This window comes from Heliangelus exortis, chromosome Z (genome assembly GCF_036169615.1).
Source record: "Heliangelus exortis chromosome Z, bHelExo1.hap1, whole genome shotgun sequence".
Lineage (NCBI taxonomy): Eukaryota > Metazoa > Chordata > Aves > Apodiformes > Trochilidae > Heliangelus > Heliangelus exortis.
In genome coordinates, this window is record NC_092454.1 from 39,665,084 (window position 1) to 39,689,591 (window position 24,508).

A 24,508-nucleotide genomic window follows, 5' to 3' on the forward strand; every position below is an offset into this window, starting at 1 on the left:
TCTGACATTGTGACAGTAAATGGTAAGCAGTCTCATAGTTTTTATCCTGAGCCACAAGCTTTCTCATCCTATTTTCTCCCTGTCCTGTTGAGGAGATGGAGTGAGAGGAGCAGCTGAATGGTCATCTTGCAGTAAGTCAAGGTCAAACCTATATTCATATTAAGCTGTGCTTATTGTTTTCTGTTTGTTTGTTTTTTAAAATCCCACCAGGCCCCATGGACCTATGAACATTCAACAGGTACAACCACCCTTGTACCATGTCAGGGGTCATAAATCCTAAGTCACTGTTGTGACCACAGTTGTGGTCCTCTGACTCAAGAGGGTCAGGCAGCCACAGCTCTGTCATTTGGATTAAGGACTGGGGAAAAAATAAAAGCATTAAGCACCTCCGCTTTTTCTGCACCCCTATTTGCCAGGTGACCATGAGTATTTGCCAGTACTCATCAAGTACTGTCCCTGTTTCTTCCTTAGACCTCCTCTTCTTATTAACATACTTTAAAATCCTTCCTTGGTGTCTGACCAACAGCAGCCAGTTTCAGCTCTGGCCTTTCCTGACACTGTCACACAGCTCTTTCTTTTGGGGCCTGGCAGCAGCTCTTGGTGCCAAACCCAGAATCCACCTTCTGTCCTTCCCCTCATCTTGTGTGGCCAGGTTGGCTGCAGCAGGGGACACACAACAGTGACTCAGAGGAAGCTGAGCAGCCCTGAGGAGCACAAAGATGACCCAGCAAGACCAAACCACACAATAATGACAGGTGCCATGGCACCTTGGCTCAAAGGAAAGGGGCTCTGCAAGAGGACAAGGCCAAGACCTGTGGCACTGTGCTCTGGGGAGAGATGCACTCTGAGAGGACAGGTCCAGCCCCATGACAGTCAAAGCAGGACAAGGAAGCTGTGCAAGAACAGAGGGAGAAACCCCATGGTGCTCTGTGGCAGACCAGAGGAAACCGTGGGCATTGTCCCACAGAAAGGGGGAAAAAGCAGCAGGGGACAGAGAACAGCAATGCCACCTGTCAGTAACAGTGAGACTCTACTGCAGTTTTCAGAACTTTATTTTCTTTTATTGCCTGACAGAGGCGTAAGAGGGCAGGGAGACCTTGAGGGATGGGGGGTGCCCCAGATAATCTGCTGTCCCAGCTCTGGCTTCAGCAGATCTGGGGTGTTCTAGTGCTACCAGTGGGGTGGCTTCTTCTTGCCTGGAGAAGAAGAGGTCTTGCAGCTGCAGGGGCTCCTCTTTGGGGGTCACTGTGGCCCTGCAGGGGACCATCCCCTGCCCTGGCCTGGAACAGACGGATGTGCCGCAGCCTCACAGGTCTCCTCCTGGGGCTCTTCTTGCTCCCTGGGGATAGGAACAGGGCAGAGGGAGGGCTGCCTGGACCACCACAGAAGGCCGCTGAGGTGTCAGGGACATTGTCCGTGCTGGTTGCATAATGGCTGCCCGAGAGGGCCAGGACAGGTGTGGGAAACCCTCCTTTGTGAGACAGCAGGGCCTGGAGCAGCCACAGGGCTGCTCTCCCACGCTGCAGCAACATGTCTGTCCTCCAGGCCCAGCAGGCGAGGGGCCTCCCTGCCGCGCTGCTGCACAGCGACAGCGATGAGCTGGTGCGCAAATGCCACCACACGGCTTTCCAGGGAGGGCCCCGGCAGCTGGGCCAGTAGATAGATCTTCAACCAGGCCAAAGACAACCAGGAGGGCCTCGATGAGATCCTCCACTAGGGCTGCCCTAAAACACCGGGTTCTAAACGCTGGTGCCAGCTCCTGGCGCGCCCAGGGCAGAAGGAGCTGGTGGGCAGTTGGGTGGTCCTGGAAAAGGGACACCCAGGTGCTGGGCCTGAGGCCACCCAGAGTTGCCCCGGGCACCGTCCCCACAGACTGCACCTGTGTGACTGCAGCGCTGTGGGCAGACGGCCGGCCGGGAGCTCCTCCTGCCTGGTGGCCGGCGACCGAGGATGCCACAGGTGGTTTGACAGCGTCCTCCTCAAAATCATCATCTGCCCACACCGAGTGAATGATGGAAAGGATCCTCCTCCTGCAGAGGGGGCACTCGGGTTTGCTCTCAGCCCACCGCAAGATGCACGAGTAGCAGAATTTGTGGAGGCACCGTGCAACCCGTCTCCTCCCTGCTGTCCTCCAGCTCCATGGCCGTGCTCTCCATGGGCTGTGAGGAACTGGGGGTGTCAAGCTGCTCCCTCTCACTGGTGCTGCAGCAACGGGTGTCAGGCTAGAAAGGGAACAGAGGCCATGTTCATGTGCTGGCCCGGGGAGAGGGGGAAGAAATGCCCACGTCGTTTAAGAAGGAAACCCTCACAGCTTCACAGGGTGAGTTGTCCCCTCCCAGCTCACCTCTGATGCTGTGAGCCTGCCTCCTGGTTGCTCCAGCTGCCTGAAGCTGGCAGGGATGGGTTAAACTCCTCTGATACCTCTGGGGTCAGGCACTGAGAGCTGCGAGGAACAACTCCCCGAGCAGACACCAGCATCAAAGGCCTCACCCAACACTTCAAGCCTTGTGAACTCGCTCAGCTGGAGTGCGGGGCAGAGCTGGCTGGGTGAGCCTCAACACCCAGGTACAAGCACCCAGGCACAGATGGTCACATTCCATCATTTGGCAATGTCAAATTACATGGATTCTATCAATGGAATCACAGCCCATCCCTTGGTGACAAGAGAGCCCATGGCTCAGGCCTGTCACAACCCAGCCCTCCTAACCCACAGTGCTCTCTCCCCAGCATCACTGTGGTCCCAGCACACACGTCTGGGGTTACTGCAACACCACTGCCAAGTCCATCCCTTCATCTCTTTCAGATGTGTTCAGCACTGGTTTTTCAAATCAGTCACTGAAGCCTCACTGATGTGTCTCAGGGTGCCAGGGGTCAGGCTGCTCTGGCTGTGGCAGACATCTCTGACCAGCTCTCATGGATTCCTTTGCTATTAAAAGCAGATTCCCAGAGGACTACTTACTAGCTCTCTGAGCAGCTTCAAGATTCCTGTCTTGAACAAAGAGAATCCCTGCACTGGCTTGTGGCTTCTAGATTTAGGGCAGTAACATTTTACACCAGCTCATCAAAATCAACAATGCTCTCACTCATACTGCTTTGGAAGACACCAGGGACCAGTGCCCAAGCAATTATATTCAGTTAAATTTTGCCTAGTCTGGTGAGGAGGATTGCTAACTACAAAACTCCTTTTAAGGTCTGTCTTAGTAAGACTGCAACATGCTAAAGCACTAAATAAGGAAAATGTCAGGGGCTAAATTATTTGACATGACAAAGGTAGAAGAGTTGCTGCATTGTTCCTTTTGCCTAGAAGCAGAGAAAAAAACTGCAAAAGACAGTGAAGGAGACAAAACCAGAAATTTAAAGAAAAATGTAGCCATCCTGGAGCTGGGGACAAAGTAGCCATTTGGATAACTGACTTATTTCAATGATCTTGATAAAGCAAGTGGAAAATTAACAAGCATACAGCCCCTCTGAGAAACCCTGCTCACATTACATACCTTCAGTATGTAGTTGCTAGTTCTTAAGAGCACCATGTTGTACTAAAAAAGGCTTATCAGTTAAAAATTAATGCTCATTCAGAAGTCTATTACACTAAAACATACTTCAGTAAGGAGGCAACACCCAAACTAATTTTACAAGATTTTTTTTCCCACCCATTTCTACAAAGCTTTCATGAGTTGAAAGAATATTCTGCTCCAGCTATTGAGGTTCCCAGGTACCAATGAAAGAACTCAATTGGAAAACCTGAATGTGAACATTTAGATTCAGCACAGCTCAAGTCATAAGTAGTTTGTAAAAGAACAACAACTTATCAGTGAAAACAAAATATTCTTTTTCATCTTCTGAGTTTTGGGAGAAGGTAAAAGGATTTTAAAAAATGAAAAAATCTTCTGGTAGGAAACCTCTTTGAAATTGGTCTTTCTGATGCCTGAGTAGTAATCTTATCATTCCAGTATCAAGTTTTCTCCACTGAGTAACATATGGTATGCAGCTACCACCCATAAGCTTTAGTCCACACTGCTTTCTTCTTGAACTCTGCAAGAGATCTTAAGGCCAGAAGTGTAACTGTGAAGACAAAACCAAATATAACAAATTTCATTAATTTGTGAAGTTCTGACTAGAAAAGATGTGAGAGTTCTCACTACTGATTTTACTAACACAGTAAGTCAGTTCTCCTTTTACTGACTCTTTTCATTACTTTTTCACTTAGCCCGACAGTTTCTGATGTTACTTCTGTGTTCACTAGATACACTAGTCTCTCCACCCATCATCTGAAATGTTATGTTCTGCTAAGCTTTTCATCTGCTTTATGGCATATATCCTACTGAAATCACATCAGCTGCGAATTATAGCATCTCTTTGGAGTGGCATATAGGTCAGCTGACACTGCAGCAGGGTTTAATTCAATGAGCAATGATGCACGGTGGGATGCACTGGGAAAAGATGTGAAAAAAAAGTACAATATTTAAAGTTCTTATGTACTAGAGTTCAATGTACTGATCTATGCTATTCAAATTGAAAGGATGTGTATAGGCAAAATTCAGCAAAATAATCACATTCTAGTAATCCAAAAGGAAGCTTAATGTTCTAGTACTTTAAAGAATAAAAATAATGGAAAACTCAAGGGAAATAATGACTCATCTCAGTTAGGACATGCTGAAAATATATGGATCTAATGTGCAGAGAAGATTCTCCAATAATCCTTAGCATTGTTTCCAAAGGATATTACCAGACACAGCAGGGGAGTTCTGAAATTTATCACAGACTGAATAAAGATTACAGACCCTCAAAACAAGGCTAATTAACTTAGTAACACAAAGACCTTATAACCTGATTTCAAGAAGCCATGTTTAAGACCAACAATTCAGGCAATTCCCTTTATTATTGGAGAAAAAGTACAAGAACCCTCACTTAACATATTCGTGGTGTCCTCTTAAAATTACTTCAACGAAGTGTACTCACAACCCTACACCTCTAGGAGAGCAATGGGATGCATGCTAGGGCCAACAGGCCATTACTGTAATTCAAAATATGTTTTCCCACCTTTTTTTTCATAAGTCTTCTAGTAACCATCATTGCTCTTTCCTTTTTTTGCCAGACCACTCTGCCAGGCTGTCATTGCCTGTCTCCTATCCCTTCTCCACAGTTCAGTCTTTAGTTGCACCTGAATAAACTGTTACGTGATTGCAACTGTAGTACTGAAGTGTTTCCACCTACTATGTTGCATTTTATATTTAAGGATAACTTCAAAACCAGTTGACAGATCTGTAACTGAATTTATCCAGTTGGACCAGATGTACCTTAGGTCCTTAGGTACTTCAGAGGTACATTATAATTGTCTGCAGATGAGAAGCGAATATAACAGCGTGTTACAGGACAGGAATGTTACCTTACCTATGAAGGTTTCCTTAAAGACAAAATACAGCTCTCCTACACATGCTAAGAGTATAGATTCATCTCACTCCTTTTAACAACTGGATTTTGAACTGTACTGAAAAATAAGGACCCAATTAAAATATTCTACCTTTCAGCAGGTCCACAGAAGTTTTTGACAATACTTCCTTAGGACTTCCCAGCATATCGATCATCCAGTCAATAAACTAAAAATTGAAATATGAAAAAAAATATGAATTAGAAGAGCCTCTGTATAGAACAGCACAAAATCTTTTCAGTTTGACCAGCAAAACCCGATGGCTGCTAAACCCACAGTTATCTAATCGGGGGCAGTGGTCTATCAAGCTTGGGCCCAGGCTACCCAAATGACCTAGAGTGTCAGTGCAATGTCTCCCACAGCTAAATCTGAAATTGCCTTTGTTCCTTCTCATAACCCCAGCAATAATCCCTTGAAACGAAGAAGGCACAATATCTCTCTCTTCTTGTTCATGCCTTTAACCTAATAATATGATACTTTGTAAACAGTCTCTAGTCCAAATGTTTTACTGCAAATCCTTCAGAAATCCTACTGTCTCTGTCCCTCTTTTGACCTCTCTCATTTTTCACTGTTTTTTCTGGCAGTGCAGTGTGCCTAGAGGACAAAGTGGTATTTCAAACTTATCAGGATGATTTTTCAGGCACAGTCTCAAATTCCTTCCTAAAGCTTGATTAGACACTTGCATATTAACAGCCCACTCCTACATTCCTCCCATATTCTGAATTCTGACTTCATTTGTAACTCTTAGTACTGGAGTGTGCAAGAGCCAGTCCTTAATGGAGTATGGCTTGCACAAACCAGCTAATTATTAATCTATTGGTTCATAGCAGTATTTCCAAGTAAAACAAGATAGCAACCACAAGAAACCTCCAGTAGGCCTGCCAAATTAGGCACAATTTTCCACACTTCTTGTAACTTGTACTTAAAAATAAATGACATGCACTACAAACAGCACAGATGACCTTTGATTGCCCTAAATTACCACTGTGATGATCCAGAACTGCAGAGTATCTGTCTTTCAAGTGTTCAAAAGACTGGCTTGCTACCGCCAGCTGCCAACTCTCCTCTCCAGCAGTACTCTTAAGAATTTGAATCCCAGTACTGGAAAATTTTTTGTTCTTTGCAACTCTCATATTTTAATTAAGAAACTACATCCAAACTTTTGAGACAAGTCATATCTGATTGCAAATAAATAATAAAAAGATCACAAGTCAGATGCAGCAGATACAGAGGAAATAACTGCTCTATTTTAAAGACTTGATCTGACTTCTAAAACCAGACTGCTTTCTGGCTCTTTCAAAATGCTTACCATGACATGTAATTTTACCTTTGCTGTTTGTTCCTTCCAAGGTTCTTTAGCCAGCAAAAGGGAGATACTCCTTGGAAGAAGTGTGAGAATCTCTTGCATGGCAAGCTTGTCAGTGGGGTGATTCCCAATGTGATCCTCAGGTAATTCTGGTAATACTGTTTGGTGCTTCCATGGGGACCAGTTAGCACTGAGGCCAAGCAGTAATGGTGTACCATGGTCAGCCCAGGCCACCACCAAAGCTGCAAAAAGCCACAGGAGGAAATCTATGCACTAAACAGGAAGCAGGCAAAAATACATTTTAGTAAATTAATAACACAGAGGGGAAACACCAAACCAAACCGAACACAAACAAACCAAACCAAAACATAAGCCAAAAATCCAGAGGGTGACTTGCTCTTCAAAACAATCATCTGCAAATTCAGCTAACATTCAAAATGCAAGAAGCAAAGAGTTCTTAATATTCTCATACCCTTTGAAACAGCATGAGCTTTGGACACGCCCTGGTTTGGGTTCGGGTAGAGCTGATTTTCTGTCTTGTGATTTTGCTTTCAGCTAAGTCTCTCGTAAGGACAGGACTCTCTGGACAGGACTATGCTACAAATTAAACTAACATGTCTACAGAAAAAAAAGTAAAACTATGCTTTTCTAAAGTCATCCTTTAGGTTAAGGCTGATCTACATTTCGTCTGAAATTGGGAAGCAAATTCTTCACAGCAAGCTGACTGTTAAGGGAAATTAGCGATGGCCACATCTGTGGTGCTTCAAATGGTTGGGAAATATTGCAGCAATGTAACGAATGACTTTCTGATCTAAGCGGTAGATTATTTTATGTTCTCAACTAGAAGACTTAAAGAGCTGAACAGATGTAACAATGAACAAGCTCACTAAAACAGATGCAACAATGAACAAGCTCACAAAAACTGCCAAAGCCCTCTGTGCAGCTGCACAGTTTTGACCAGCATGGACAGTTTTACTGGTGATTTCAAGTTTTTCCTTTAACTGTTCTAATAGCTTCAAATGTACTGTATTTACTTCCTTTAGCTTCTATCATAAGTTAAATGCCATGGTTATTTTAAAGTAAGAGTCTGAAATACAAATGCATTCATGAAAATTGAGATATATTTCTTTATGGAGGTAAAAATACAATCTTCTAAAATATAAAAAGCCTGATGAATAATACTTATTGCTGAGGAAGTCTGTGAAATATATCAAAACCTCCTTTTTTTTCCTGAAATCCACAATTTATTTTCACAGCATGTACCTCTTTAAGACCAACATGTCCTGAGAGTGTTGACCTGTATGCTAAATTTCTGATGTAGCCCATGAGATCTAGCAGCCAGTCCCTTCTTTTCAGCACTCCTAAAAGAACAAGAACATTGACTCACATGAGACATTAGGATGCACCATTCTCCATCAGAAAGTAAGCACAGGCAATGACTACAGTGGCAAAACACTGACTGTGGAAGAACAACCACCAGTACCACTGTGACATTTGGTTCAAGGTTTTCATTGACAGAAGGCATGCAGGCACTTAAACATTACAAAATCTGCTTATAATGCAGGCACTGGACACACAGAAAAAGGAAAGCTGTGGCAGAATTATTGCACCTAATGGCAGCCTACAGGTCCTACTAACCCTGTCTGCATATATGACCACTACAGAATTCAAAAGTATCCACTGATGTCCTTGCACATCGGGCAAAAAAGTGGGGAGTCCTGCAAAAATCCTTCTACAGTGCAGAAAGGATCAGTAGGATACAGTCAAATAAAATCAGCCACCAGCTGAAGATTGGAACACATTTCATTGAGTCAGATTCTGCTGCCCAAAAAACATGCCACAGACTACCATCCTCACCTTTCAGACCATGACACTTCAAGACACTGCCATCCCCTTACAGTCTTTACATGTGCACTCTTTCATGTTGCCTCCATTTAGTCCAAAGGAGCCTCACCACTTCACTCACTCAAAACACAGCTGGCAGCTAAGTCATCTAGCAATGGAACACTTTGAAGTTGTTCTGGGAATACAGGCAGCCAAAGATTCTTCTGCAATGAACTCATTCTTGCTTCCCTCTCTTTTTAGTTCCTCTTGCATCTTCCTGTGTTATTCTACTACTTTCCTTGCATCAGCTTCAGTGCTTTATCAGACCCTTAGCTGAGCCAGTCCAGCTCATTAATCCACCAGCTAACTACATGGTATGCTTATGAAGAGAAAGAAGGGCAATTTGTTTCCTGTGTTAATGCAATGAAAGAATTTCAGCAAAGCAAGCTATCTGCTTGGTTCAACCAGCCTCATAGGAAACTTCTCCCTGCATACTGTGTCACCATTAAGTCAGATACTAGATCTGAAGGCTAGCAGAACTGCACTACTACTGGTCTCTGATGTACATTTCTAACACTATCTTACACTGAAAATCCAAAAAAACTAGGAGACATGGATCTAGTCAAAACTCTGGTTTGCAAACCACCTAGCTCAGATAAATGACCTGCAGCTGATCTACAGGAATATAACTAGAGACAAACATAAACCCAGTATTTAATAAAAGCACTGGAAGAACAGAAAAAAATCTGAAGATTGAGTGGTCTCTAAACTGGAAAAATCTGGAAACACTTGGGTTAAACCATCTGAAAATTATCTTTGGAGTATCAATGTAGTTCCATTTATTTCTGTTGACTTTCCAGCTTATTCTTCTTTTAGCCTGACTTACCTGTGTTTTCGTGGCTCACAATACGAGTGTGATACAAACTATGCAAAAGCATCCATAAAATACCATCTTTCTGGCCGCATGGTGCAACAGTATCAATCACGGCAATAAAGTTCGAGAGAGGCAGTCTGCCTTGAGAAATTAAATACACTTTCGTGAATGTGGCCTTCTCTATATTGTTCTGCAAATGAAATTAAAAATATGTTAAATTAAAATATACCTTTCTTGTTGGAACAGTAGATGCTACATTCCTATTTACAAAAAAAGGAGGTAATTTCTTTGATTATCTAGCAGGCTTATCTTTCTGCAAGACAAATTATGAAACAGAGACTGTAATTTTACATGCAACTCAGTTTTCATACTACTTTTAATTTTACACTCCATTTTAAAGTGAAATGAGACAGCTTGACAGTTCTGGACGCTCGAGTCTTCTTGCAAGACACATTCACTGCAGTGACAAAAAAAGGTTTTCTCAAATGGTGTTTTCTAGTGTAGAAATATGAACTCAAAGATACAAAGAAATGACAGTTCTGCTTCTCTGACCTACTTAAATGCTTGATTGTCTAGTGAATCTTCCAGAACTCAGAACAAGGTTTTATCTTGTGGATGCCTGCTTTTAACTGTCAAGTTTTAACATCAAGTCCTTCCATACAGGTCATTTCCTCACCATTACAGCTGCTAAAAATTTCACTGCCAAGGGATTCTACTCCTGAGCTAGAAGATAAAAGTTTTTCTATTCCACTGTCATCCTTAGTTATCTTGTCTAGCAAGAAACATTTGAGTGTACATGTAAATACAGCACATGAAGTCAAGAGTGAAAGGTTGTTCAGTCAAAATCTTTCACATTTTTAACAGAAGAAAGGATCCACATTTAGTCACTGGGATGCATTTACAGTCTGTTTCAAATAGCTTTGGTTTATGTTAACCAAAGAGATTCTGTTTGCATCAATGGTATTGCATTCAGAAGATCTAACACTACTGTTCTAAAGAAGCCCCACCTGAACTTCATCATGTTACTTAAGAGTCTCCACTTCCCAGGTGAGTAGTACCAGTAGTACCTCAGTTGCCTTGATAAAGTTTTGGACATGAGCTCTTATTACATTTGCTTCTCTCTGCTCCCTGATAATTAGAGTCAGAATATTCTTACTTGCATGGCCAATAAAACAACCATTGTCTCAATGAGCTAAAACACTTCAGTGTTGAGAAAAATGGTAAGGCATGCCTGCTTCACATGATTTAGTGATAAAGGACCAGAAGTAAAACATCATTACCTCTGAGAACTGGACAATGCGCTCAATCTCTGAATCAGACATTTCTGAGATACATCTTGCTGTGTCAATATACATCTCCAGTTTGCCTCTCTGGAAACATAAAAGTAAATGCCTGTTTAGATTAATAAGTACAGATTTCTTCACCTCTAAAATCTGAGAGTCTAGAAACTTTGTTAATAATTATGATGAGTACTTTATCTAGTCTATAGTTTAATTTTATTTATTCTATTTTAGAAATTTGCTGGGGAATTCAATTTACTTAATTTTTAAGGAATATCTGTAGGCTTTCAAAGAGTTTGTTTTGTTTTTAATCGAAAAGTGCCCTTCCTTTGAGATCTCCTCTGTAGCTGAGCAGTTTCTTTAAACCACTGTGAGAAGACAAGTCCTTCAGTGAATAGAAAAAAACTGCCATCCTGATTGATTTGCTTGTTTCTGTAAGATTCATTTCACTACTAACACTGTATTTTTCCATTTATGAGGGAAAAGTGTACATTAAATTAGTTTTGCAACTTAGTCATACCCTAAAGGATATCCAAAACTAACTTAAATAAAAATTATGCAGCAATCTTAACTACTGCCATTAAAAAATGTGTATCTACTTCATGTTTCAAATATCAGTGCAAAAAGATGGGACTTACCAGAAGTAAAAATACCCAGTTACAGTGCTTATGCACCTCATACTTTCTGCTTACCTGAATCTCATTTGGTAGGAGCTCAAATATTTTCTCCACAGCCTGGCACAGAGAGTTCCAGCAGTATGGGGCAGGGTTGGGGAGTTTCATTGCCTGCATGAGCCCCTGTAAAATACACTGGCAAATTTCTGGGGTTTTTGTGTGGTTCTTCACTTCAAATTGCTGTATCAGAAACACTTCTGTAAAAGACTGTAGTTTGTCTTCTGCAACATGTTTCATCCACAGAGCCAGGGACTTGAAAAGGTATTCCTGAGTTTTTACCTGAAAAGCAAAAACATTTGCTTAGTTTCAGATTCAAGCTCTTCATTGACCTTCAACTATTGATATAAAGGATGAAATACAAAGTGGCTCAAATACCACTTTAAAATGCACTTGTAGTCATAAATATTTCTCAATTCTTCTTCCCTCTTTTGATGAATTTCTTGAATTTAAGAGTTCAAATATGTCAATATTCTATTTTCCTTAAAATCTGAGGAACTTCCTTCCAATGAACCTTAGTAATCATGCCTCTGAGCTGGCAGAACAATTGTGATTTTCCAACATGTTGCCCACTGCATTCCTACATAATATACAAAGACTGACTAGACAGCCCAGCACAGTACTATGGTACTCTCTAGTACCATTCATATTGCCCGCTAGTGAGGAAGGAATCCAAAGCATACACACTTTGTGGCTGAGCTCATTTTGTGACCTCAAATCCCAATTGCAGTGAGAAACTGGTATTCAGAAATAAAATCTCTCTTTTTCTGGTAGTTTACTAATTCTCTATCTTAAAATTCCCCCCAAAGGTTTCCATATCTGTAAAATAAAATTCATGAAAAAAAAATACCCCTTGAACTGGAAATGATCACAGAAATCCACAATGGATTTTCTCAGAACTGTCATGAACCTGCTCCTTAACTCGTATAAACTCACAGAATTGCACAGTGGCATTCAGGGCATTTTACATACTGTATCAAGGAGTTCATGTTATACGTCTGTAAGTATAACTGTAGTGGAGTATAAACCCAGATTTGATTACACTATAGGTTAGCCTATGTGTACAGAATCAAGGTAAGGTTTCAAGAAGCAACACGTTTTACTAGATCAAGAAAATTGCTAGAAGAGGCAGGCAAGGTCTTAGATAGCCAGGCTACATTTATTTACTAAGACTATCAGCTGGTGAAAGAAAAGATTTTTTTTTTCTCCCTACACTCCATGAATTCTTACATCTCTTGATTTTCAGAGCTACAGCATGAAGAGAGAGGAAAAAGGTCTTAAGCAATCTAAGTGAAATCAATGAAGGAGATCTTAAGTCTGCCTTGAATTTCAAGGACCCAGAATAGCCTTTCTCTCACTAGAAATATTTGCTAAACAATATATCTGTATAATTTTGAACTTAGCAATCCTCTTCTGGTAAGACAACCTAAACATCATCACTGGTGAACCTGATAGGAGAGAGGTGTGAGGCCCCTCATATTTTCTGGAATACATACACTGAGACTGTAGACAAGGGGAGGTGTGACCCACATCCCCAAAAGCATTGCTGCATTTTGAGATGACTGGGCCTGTGTCACAGCCACTTGAAGGCAGAGATGTTTTACCTCATCACCTAAAGAAGAAAAAAACAAACAAACAAACAGAAATTATGAAGAAATTATTTTCACATTAAATTTGTCCTCAACACATAAAATAAAGGGGGGCTATTGTCCTACTCGAGCACTACATTAATATTTGCTTTTCTAGAGATGCTAATTAAGACTTTTAACACATAGATGTTAGAAGTATGCTGTCTTCATGCACTTGCAGCAAGAAATCTCTGGATTTGTCCACATTCATTTCAGTTCACACAAGGTTAAAAAATGAGGGAAGAGTAAGTAAGAATTATGAAACTCCTTGCCATATAAAGAAAATATTTAATCAATAGTTGTTCATATGTTTGTACTCTTCCAGGTACACCATGCTCACATTCCACATCACAGAACTACTGCTACTGCTGTGGGTGCTTGATAGCAGCATTCTCCAGGTTAACTAGTGGGAAGAGCTTACAGTGCCTAAAGGTTGCTATGGTTATGGAATCCTTATGGGTTTCTCTCTAAAGTCCCCTTAATGACAGGCTATTTCTTAAGCCTGTTTCTTTATAGAATTACTGGTCACAAGTATGCTGAAGAGATACTTTAAGCAACAGCGTGGCTTCCACATAGTCCATGATTACTACAACAACGTAAGGACAAACAACTTAAGTATTACATTAGCATTTGACCCATGTCTTTCTGTAATGAAAACAGAAATCTACATAGTATGACTTTTATAGTTCGCCAACATCAGTGCATGAACAAAGCAAAGACTTAAGAATCTAGGATTAGGATCTTTGAAGTAAAATACATGGTAAGTCATTTGCAGAACTCTGAGGGCGTGGTATTGTAAAAGAATACTTTGGTAATCGGTTAAAAGCTCTGTCTTACCAGCATGAACTGCTAAAACAGGTTATGATTTGCCTATGACTGTTTGCTTTAGGACACTACTGAATAGTAAGGAGGTACAACACTTTAATCAGTTTATATGGTTTCTTCTCAGCAATAACTGCAATAAACTTCCTAAGACAGGCAAGCAATCTGTTGTTTTAAATATGTTTACTGATGAACAAATCTTCACAGTAGAGTCTGTCGAACATTTAATGTTTACAAAAAGTAATGAATTCTCAGACATGAATAATGGTGACCTAGAGAATCCATGAGAATTGAACATACAGCCTGATTTTCATTAAAATATTCATAATACAGCTGTTCCAGAAAGTGATAGAGCGGCACATTTCTAGGTGGACTGTTAGGTCCTATTCTGCATTCTACTTGCTAGCACAACTTAAGTATTGCTCACGAGCACCCAGCAAGACCTATTTCTGCACGTATATAGAGAAGGAAGTGCAACTTCCACAACCCTACAGAGGGACAGTCAAGAGAAATTATATATAAAAATGTAGACTGTACAATGCTGCCTGAAGTCAATAAAAACACAGTCACAAAACCAATTTACTGTTTCCATTGGAATTCCCCTGATTCACAAAACTAAGACTCCTAAATGAAAAACAGGAATTAAAAAAACCCCATACATTTAACAAGTTTCAGCTATTCATAAGGTTGCACACAAATTTGCATCAGCATGGACCACAGAGATTAACATAGGAAATTCTTTCATTCTTACAAAAACCTTTATAATCAATTGCAAGAATACCAAATAAAACAGAAGATGCAGCTCAAGTATATGTGAATAGTTTTATATACAGACAAATCTTTCTGCATCTAGCAAGTAGTTGTTCCTCACAGGACAGTTAAATGATTTCTAGTGCTTTTACAAGCACTCTGTAGAAACAAAATAAACACCAGAAATAAAAAAGAACAGACTTCCATATTCTGGACTCTAAAGCACATCAACAAGTCCAACAACAGTACTTGCTCAACTCAGTTGTAAAAGAATCTGCAAGGTACATAAATCAGGAGAAACACAACTCAGTGGAATTGAAGATGGGAACACAAAACTTTACACAGCAGTTTGCTGGATTTTTTAAAGGAAATGAGTTTGAAACTGAAGACACTGATATGAAAAACAGCAGACATGGATGGATATCTTGTACAAAAAAATTTATACAAGCTGCCCAATGCAGTATTTCAGGATCAAAGCTATGTGGCACCATTAGAAGAAATGTTCTTAGAAGCACTGAGAAAATCAGGATCATGATGGATAAAGGTATCTGATTTTCTGTCACTCAGCGTGACTTAGTAGGAAGTGTATTTCAGACAAGTGATAGCTGAACAAACCACAGCACTTTAAACTTGTGATAAAGCTATCTGCAGCCTCTCATGCAGGCGCTGAAACAGCATTTAGTGGGTACTGAAAATAAGATACAATTAGTTGAGTTTCATGATGGGCTCTTCTTACTGTGATGAGCTCAAAGGAAAAATTCAGTTCAATTTCACCTGAGTTTCAAGGAACTTCCAATACTGGTCCTCGTCCTCACTTCTCAGTTCTAATCTTATCTACTCTTTTCTTGAGTTAAAACCAACTGTGTCCCTGAGGAGACCACAAACACATGCTTGAAAACACTAAAGGCTGGTCTTGAAAGGACAGTTAACACTTCAAGTCCTGCAAGAACTTCATGGCCTGAAGTGGGCTCTGAAGTTTGTGAAAGCTCTTTCAGTAAAGAATTCCTGTGCAAGTCCAAAAGACTTAATAGAAAAATATTAATCTTACCAAAGTTTAGCCTCATCAAAGGAGCAAGAATAGATGCCCAGTTTACAGGTGGATACTGATGGCTTTCTCCAACTAATGCAATGGGTGTCATCACTACTTTCACCAGCTCAGCCTGGACAGATTCCGGGCCTACAACAGAAGACTCAATCAGTGTCTCATTTTAGATACACACATCTGGCTAAACAGCCCAGGAAAGAAATGTGAACACTGTAAGGAAGACCAAACAGTAGTGAAGAACTGAAAAGCATTATAAAATTACTATTATTTACTTCTGTATCTGAGAATTATCTATCACTTTTGTCATCGACGATTGTATTTATAAAATTCATGTCCTGTCAAAAAAGGCTTTTTTCTATTGATAAATAAAAAATTTCTGTATCCTTCTCCTTGAACCAATTTAAGAGTTAATTACTGATATTCCTTATGTAGTCACGTAGTATTTTTTCATTTGTTACAACAGAACAGTTTTGTCACACTGCTGTCCTTACACACCCTTTTAAGGTGTGTAGGTGCAGGCCACAAAAATAACCAGGCAGATGGTAACCTTTGTGGCACACGGTGTTACTCAAATACAGGGAGTTAATTCACTCACGCTCTTCCTGGAGGCTCACTGAAAGCAAACCCTGATTCATAAGACAGCAGTGAGATCACTTAGCTCCACACATGAATAAACTCCTCTGCTTTATCTCTCTTAAGACTGTACTCCAAGACAACTCTCTTTTATTAGCATTCTTTATGGAAGAGCATTACTTCCTTCAGGCTCCTTTGCATTTATCACACATTGCAGTAAGCCATTTGAGTATCTCTGTTACAGAGAATCTTAACATAGGATCACTAAAATAAGGGGCAGCAAAAAGTCTACCTGATGATGGAATATTTCTGAGGATACGTGGTTAGCATGTATCACTAAAAGTCATTCATTCCCACAGGGAAGATACATCACCTGACAGGCACAGTGGGAAGAAGGTTTAAAAAGTCATAAAAATTAACTGGAGGTAACTAAAGGCCTAACTACACAATTTTATCTTTTCAACTGTTAATCTCTAACCAAAAATTGAATAAATTTCCCAGATTAGTCAAAAGTTCAATTTACTATTTACAAGAGTTCTCTTGGCAAATAAAAATGGGTTATCAGGGTCCCCTTTAATAATCATAACAATTTCCCAGAGCGATCCCTTCTTACCTTTCTTTCCACTTTCTATGGCAAAGTCAATAGCTGCTCTGATAAAGCTGGTTTTAGGCAAGTAGCTAAAATCTGGAGGAACTGTGAAGACAAGATTTATATACTAAAATATGTCAGCAGAAATTATACCATGATTATAACTTCTGTGTGGTCTTTAACCAGCAATAATAAAGTATCTTACCGGATGACCTGTTCTGGGTAGAAGAAGAACAGGACATATGAAGGCACCCCAGAAGTCCCGCTGCATTTGTCTGAAGGCCAATCTGCCCTGAAAAACTGATGAGCTGTTGAGACAGTAAGACACCATTTAGATCGATTTCCATATGTTGCCTCATCCAGGCTAGACACAGACATTATGCAGTTTCTTTAAAAAGATTTGGTCTGTGTGTGCCAAGTGGCACAGTAGCCTAGTGCAACATCCAAAGCCGGAAACAGAGGCTACCTTCTTACCTGTGTAAGAGTTCTGATGACTTCATTCAGCTTACTTTGAAACTGGGAGGACCGAATGCTTTCAGATTTCAGCTGCCAGAGAAAAAGAAAAAACACTTAATGTGATTTTTTTAAGGAGAAAAAAAAAAGAAACAACAAAACTGAGAGAAGGTGCTGAGAAGAATGTGATTTTTGAGAGAAGGTGCTGAGAAGACACATTATGTTTGCATGCATGTCTTTTTGTCATCTACATGGCTGTAAATTTTTCCCCAGCAGCACTGCCCATGGGACACAATGTAAAAATGATACAGACCCCATTTTACACATTGTACTTCTATCCCACTTGGATCATAACCAACATGACTCACAGTTGATTTAATGGGATGCCCTGGTATATAACCACTGCCATAAGGATACGGAGGATGTAATTCCATCTTGCTAGAAGAGATAAAAGTACCACTTGCTTGTATGTTCTCACCTGTATCATGACTTCTTCAGAGCCCACCAATGCAACCAGCCCATGGACAGCAGCCAGACGCTGCATTGTTGGAGAACCCTGGAAGAATAACTCAGGATCAATAGGTTCCTGTGGTCACACTGCACTACTGTAGGACAAAACACCTGTGTCTTCCAACTTAAACCCCATAACTACTACCATTTTCACAATTCTCATCTAAACAGCCTTTTCAAGTCAGCCTTCAGCATGCTGTATAATTATTCATCCCTCCCTTGGTGAATGAAGGCTTTACATGGAGCTCCACAGACCAAAATCATCATGCATTTCTCCCTAATAAATTACTTTCTCCTAGCACAGCCTGTGTTCCACAAAATATGTCAACACAATCCACTCCAAAACACTGTTTCTTTATAGTAATTGAATCTTCAGCTTCAAATTTAATCTGTAAATTTTGAGTTTGATTTCAAATAGTGCATTTTTTGTACAGTGAGATAAATGAAAATTAAACAGCTGAGCCACTATAATCACCATTCTGTTAGTCTAATTTTGATACACAGCACCTAATTTCAAAAGACATTCTCATTTAATAATCTAGTTTTTATCCTTGACTAGTATGTAGTAGTGAGCTTGGATACTACATCAGCAAAGATGTTCAAATTGAGATCTCATTGAGATGATTATTTCCCATAAATCATCCAAGCACAGAAGAATTTTTTTCCCTTTAGGAAACAGCCCCCAAATAGATTTTTTCTTCTAAATATCAAATCAATAGTCCTAGCAATATTCCTGCATAAGCAAGCAAAATTATGTCCCTACTGTTCATTTAAAACCACCTCCACCACAAGAAACAGGATATGAATTCAGACTCCTTTACCTCTGCAAGCACAACTTTTATCCAGGTACCCATTAGTCTGTTACTCAGATCTTCTGCTCTCCCATGACCACAAACTGACAATCCATGTACTATTGCACCTAGAGCTAAGGCAAAACTATGGGTCTGTAAGGTGGAAAAGACACATTAAAACCAGATATTCCAAAGGATTCTGTATTCTTTTTAATACTTATTATTTTCCAATAATTAAAAGTAATGTTTTTGTCTAAAATACTGAATGCTTTCTTATTTAATGTATTTTTTCATACCAAGTAACATGATTTTCTGGTATTAAATATTGATCTTTGGAACATAGGCTGCTCTGGAGCCTTTATTTTAGAGTAGACTTTTTAGGACAAAAAGCTGAAGCAAGGTAGTTTGTTTTGACTGTTTTCCAGGTTTTCAGTCTAAATGGATGACTTTTTTCTTTACTCCCCTGTTTCTTCTCGTAAACATTTAATAAAAGAAGAGCATGTAACTAAAAATGGAGATTATTTTTGGCACTTTGAGAGGGTAACATTAGGATAGTAGGGCTGAAGCAGCCACCTGGAGGAGCTGGAGCTGTCATTACCATGCACTGTTTGGAAGCTAAGGGGAAGATAAAATCCAGAAAAGCATAGTGAATGCATTTGTCTATCAAGAAAAATAATCTAAAGAACATGTTATAAATGACAAATTTCAGAATGCAGCAATTAAAGAAATGGAAAACTCAAAAGTAACAACTTCCTGTCTAAATGCAATCAAACAAATAAAACCTGTCTTCATTTCACTATCTGGTAATTGCTATACATCTGTAGAAAATACATCAATGGATCAACTGGTATTCTTGGCAGCTTTACAGTGTGCTCAACACAACGTTAGTTAATGCTGAAAGTACATCAGTATAATTTTCTTGAAGCTAGAGACTGGGTAAAGCCCAATACTAAATAGATATGAGAAAAACAGAACAGAAGCAAAGCCAAACACTGAGTAACGACCTGATTATTTTCTGCTAAGGTCCATATCTTGCTCAGGGCCTCCTCAGCCTCAGCTGCTTCTATGATTCCAACATTGAAAGCAGAGACACAGGAACAGGCCACAGAATAGGCAAGAACCTGAAAAAAACATAATTAATTCTTTTTATGAGTGTCCCCTCAAATTCAATGTAGCAATACGCCAGCATGATAAAAAAGCCACAATATTTTCAAGTTATGCTTTCAGCTGTTTATTCCCCTTTCCGAAAGATTCTTTATTGATGCTAACATTAATAAACACAAGTAAAGCTTAGAAGTACTTCTGATTTTATGTAGGTCAAACTCCTGATCTTCCACACAAATTTAGTTATCCTTCTCAACACAAGTACCTGATCATTATTTATGTGGGCCTAGACAACATGCTGTGATCCCATCAGAGCTACAAGCATGAGGCTAGAGGAGGAGCATGCATTATAACACAGTGCATGACACTAGCCTCATGTCCTTGCAGAAGGATTCACAAGCAACACTGCTTTACTGTTCTTCAATCTTAGACATGGAGAATAAGGAAATGAAGCTTGAACTTTCAACAAGGCAACTGTGCCAACCTCCTTTGTTTAACCTTCTTTGCACCAAAGCTCAGCAACAGAGCACCACACAGCAACACTGCCTACTGGGCAAGATTAACAATTTGACTTTGAGCAAGTAATACTCAGACTGTACCCCCTGCTGCAGCAGGACAAGTTACCTTTGAATGCCAAATGTCAAATAGCTCTGAAACTCATGCACTTCATGAATATAGTAGTGTGCATCCTAGAGTGCTGGCCAAATTCTACTTAAATAATTATCTGCACAACTCCTTATGGAGTTTTTAATTGAGAAAGACAGGTTTTGATTCTCATCCCAAATGATCTCATGATGTTAAACAGCTACAGTTTTTCATCTCAGAAGTTGCTGTATGACCCCCAGTTTAAGTTTAGTAAAGCACTTTGACATCTCCAGGGAGAGATAATTATGTCATTATAATGCATGAATCCTAAACTGCAAAAGGCTAATTCCCAACACATTTGAACTGCCAAAAATTTAAACTCTATGAAAGACGACCTTACATAAAGCAATACAATGAGGGAAAAGAGAATAATACTACCAGTCTCTGTTAACCCCATCCTGGTTTGGGCCAGGATAAAGGTGATTTTCTGTCTTGTAATTTTGCTTTCAGCTAATTGTTGTAGTTGCTCTTGTAAGTAGTTGCACTTGCTCAAATTAACAGCAAGTTTCTCAGTCAGTGTCTGCTTCTAGGACTGATAACACTCGATGTTTATAGTTACTGCTAGAGACTGGTGTGCAGAGCCAAGGACACTGCTCAGCTCTGAGGAACATCTTACCCTCCAGAAGGAGAAAGGGGTCCCACCTGCAGCCCTCCTTTGGGGAGGAACAGACAAGACAGACACCAGAATTGACCAGAGTATTCCATCCCATACACATCATACTCAGTATAAATGTGAGGGATAACAAGGGTCAGGCCCTTCCTGCTTCCTCTTCTTCATCTGTTCCCTGTTTGCTTCGCCATCCTGAGAGGATTCTGTCCATTCATCTGCTTGTGGTCCTGAATCCCTGCCAGTGCCTCCAGGCACTGCTGCTGGCTCCAGGAGTCCAGCCTGGACTTTCCCAGGGCTGCCCTGCAGACTCAGTGGTGACGTGAGAGTTATTGGGGAAAAGGGGGGAGGAACACAGTACCAATTGTCCTGTATATTTGTATATATTTGGTAATTTTTCCTATTTATCATTACTGTTTCATTAAAGGGTGTAGTTTAGTTTCCAACTAAACTACCATAAGCCTCTCTCCCTTATTCTCTCCTTTCTTTATCAGGGAGGAGAAGGGGATTAATAGAGAGCATCTGTTACTTGGTTTAATTGCCAGGCCAGTGTTAAACTGTGACACCCACTTAGAAGGAACAGAGGATTACTGCAACTCAGCTGTTGAGCTGATACAGGCTCACATCTGTCAGGTAAAGGGTTGATTATTTTTTTTGGGGTGCAAAACACCTGCTTATTCCAATTTTTGTTTTCTGTTGTAAACTCCTCCAATTTCATGTTTTCCTTAATTTTTACCTCAGCCAGGTTAAAGACTGACTGTACAGACATCAAACCTTACAGGACACACATTGGCAAAATAAACACATGAACAGAGCTCTGCTAAGCTTGAGCAAGTTATAAACACAGTTGTAAAGAGAAAAGCAAACAGGGCCATAGCAGCATTCACAAGTGCAAAATTCACATTAGCTAGTTACAGCAGTGTTCAAAGAAGGACCCAGAGGACATATTGAAGGAAGAAATGTTAGCATCAAGGTTCTGTAGAACATCAGACGAGGAGTAAACTCTGTATGAGAGATTCATACCCATAGTTACACAGGACCCAACTTTCACTAATTTAATTTGAGGTTAAGGAAGTAAAGAAGCACCTTAAAAAATGGCACCTGTTAACTTTTTTTAGGCAGTTTCTTAATGTTTGTGCAGCATTACAAGTTATTTTATTACTACTATTACTGTTTGCATGGGTAGAAATGAAACCATGTGCTGTGAAAGAAATATAAGACACCAAGTGTTCCAGTAATACAGATACAAAAAGCTTCCATAAAAAGTCTCCAGTTACTAAAAAAGAAGGCAATAAAATAAAAGAACGATTTAAAACTTGCAATAAAATAGGTCATACCTCCTGGACCCATCTGCTTTGGTTCTCACTGGTATCCAGAAATTTGCAGAGTTTTCTCAATGAAGCAGAAACATGCACTCGTGATTCTGTTTGGCTACTGTAGCTCATAAGTGCAAGAACAAGTCCTAGTCCCAAAATACATCCAGTGCTTAAAGAGAAGAGAAAAAGGATTTAATACACTTTGGCTGCTCTGAGCTCTCTTTTCACCTCATCATGGGTTGCTGAGCAAAAACACCTCTTGACCTTGCCTGCTAACTAGCCCTGTGGATAATTACTTACCACAGTCAATTTTACAAATTATTTTTACTTCACATGTAGGTGGTGCTTTATGGGAAACACAGAATGAAAGAAGAGCACAAGAAAATACTCCTTTAAAATAGTAAGTCCTCATTATTCCTTTTGCCCTGAAGAACCAATAACCCCATATTGGTTCTTCATGAAAAAGCAAATCCTCTAGTATGAAGGAAGTGCGAATCCAAGATGTGACTGATTTATACTGCTACCCCAAACTCTGGTATCACAGATAAACACACAAACTGCAAGCTTGCTGGCTGTATTACAGTCTGTTACTCTCCTACAAGAGGTGTTCCAGTTTGCAAAAATAATGAAATCAGTTACTGAGCTGGAGAGGGGCTATGGCAGCTCTATGGATTAAGGTATTCACCTGCATTTCAGAAAATGAATGTCAGGTATACATTCTAACCCATGTGCAGTGAAATACACTTAAGCAACAGTCTGATGCTAAAGATACTTAAAATTGCAACTCAAAGAATATAGCCTCAAAGTACAAAATTTAGTAGGGCAGCTTCATGGTCTATCTCCTAATATCAGGAGTAACTGCAAAGCTTCTAAAACTGCAGTCTATGGAACTGTTTCAGTTATGAGCTGAAGAAGCATCATACTAACGTGCTTCACCATCTGAAATGTTTTTCCCCCTTTAAAGACTATGAGTTTCACTTTTGGTGGTTTTTTTCTTCCCTGTGTGGTTCCAGCAGAGAAAAGCATATTGATTTATTACCATTACTCTTACAGTGTTATTTTCTGAGAGGAAACTTTAGAGTATTTTATTCAGCTTACACAGAGATTCTTAGAGAAGCTAAGTGGACTCTCACCAAGCTAAAGCACTGTCTCAGGGAAAGATTCTTAATATTTATTGAAAACAATCCTTGTTCATTCCTCTTAGACCATTTCCCCTTCTCTAATTTTCACAAAAAGAGGTTTTTCCTAATTAAATGAAGAAAATTACATATAAACCCAACATTCCTATCAAGGCTTGACATGATCAGTGAAGCATTGTGTGAGCTCCAGTTTGCATAGCACATGCACTTATAAACCACATGCACTTTCTTAACTAGATGGGGTAGAAAAATAAAACAAAAGGAAAATCCAGCAAAACACCTCTCTTTCCTGACACAATACTTGAGAGTGTGAGATGCCTCACCTAACGAGGCCCCTTTTGTAAGACAATCAGGGGGCTTTGCAGGGAGACAGGTGGGGAACAGACCGCTGCCAGTCACAGTCCCTGACACCCACAGGAGTGTCTATGCATGATTACCACTGGCCTTCAGAGAAAAGGGAACTCCATCTACACCACATAATATACCTACTCTCAAAAAACTTGCAACTTATTTTAAAGGAAAAATAATTGCCATTTTAGCACAGGTGAAACACTGATGAGAAGGTGAGTGCAGCATTTACGTGCCACAGATGGCTATGCCTATCATACTGGATGAAACAAGTAGAGAGGCCTTTGAATAGAAGTTTTACAAGTGTAAAAATTACAAACTTGGTAAAGTCTGCAGCATTTGCAACTTTAAATTACTTCTTTGTTCAGAGTGCTCACACTAGACATCAACTTACCATTAAGATTTTCAACTCAGAATAAAAAACTACCCATCCTTCAATCTTCCCTCTCCTTCCTATCAGAGTTTCACATCTTCCTGGCAACCTCTCACTACCAGAGAAGTCTAGTTTGGCTTTTCTGAGGAGCTCCATTTATCTCCAGCTAACAGGCTACATAAACAAGAAGCAACAGGAATAACAAAGTGATGGAGCTGATACAGACCCTGTGCACCATGAGTCTCACCCTCTGCTCCATAACGATCAACCAAATCCTGATTAATCTATACGAGTCCACAGCCCAAAGGTGTGCAACTGTGACCCCTTACAACCTTTTGGAAGGTCCAGTGGAGAGGTGAGGGCTGAGGCAAACAGGATTTATTTCTGCGTTTCCTTTGATTAGGGAAGAACTGGGCAGAATTATGTTCAAAA

At 40.2% G+C, this 24,508-nt stretch overlaps 1 protein-coding gene across 3 annotated transcripts in view; it reads right to left on the reverse strand.

Annotated features, from left to right (window-relative positions):
- Positions 1 to 3,332: 3,332 nt before the first annotated feature.
- FOCAD (focadhesin) overlaps positions 3,333 to 24,508 on the reverse strand; it is a 99,577-nt gene continuing 78,401 nt past the window's right edge. For all 3 annotated transcript variants that reach the window (XM_071732164.1, XM_071732165.1, XM_071732163.1), the window contains exons 29-44: positions 22,238 to 22,385; positions 19,546 to 19,665; positions 18,575 to 18,697; positions 17,722 to 17,799; positions 17,265 to 17,336; positions 16,996 to 17,098; positions 16,815 to 16,895; positions 15,632 to 15,760; positions 12,880 to 12,995; positions 11,405 to 11,665; positions 10,713 to 10,802; positions 9,445 to 9,622; positions 7,998 to 8,095; positions 6,756 to 7,007; positions 5,522 to 5,597; positions 3,333 to 4,062 (exon numbers count right to left, since the gene is read on the reverse strand). In XM_071732164.1, coding sequence (XP_071588265.1) covers positions 3,989 to 4,062; positions 5,522 to 5,597; positions 6,756 to 7,007; positions 7,998 to 8,095; positions 9,445 to 9,622; positions 10,713 to 10,802; positions 11,405 to 11,665; positions 12,880 to 12,995; positions 15,632 to 15,760; positions 16,815 to 16,895; positions 16,996 to 17,098; positions 17,265 to 17,336; positions 17,722 to 17,799; positions 18,575 to 18,697; positions 19,546 to 19,665; positions 22,238 to 22,385 — 1,999 coding nt within the window. In that variant the 3' untranslated portion in view covers positions 3,333 to 3,988. The remainder of the gene's footprint in view (positions 4,063 to 5,521; positions 5,598 to 6,755; positions 7,008 to 7,997; positions 8,096 to 9,444; positions 9,623 to 10,712; positions 10,803 to 11,404; positions 11,666 to 12,879; positions 12,996 to 15,631; positions 15,761 to 16,814; positions 16,896 to 16,995; positions 17,099 to 17,264; positions 17,337 to 17,721; positions 17,800 to 18,574; positions 18,698 to 19,545; positions 19,666 to 22,237; positions 22,386 to 24,508) is intronic.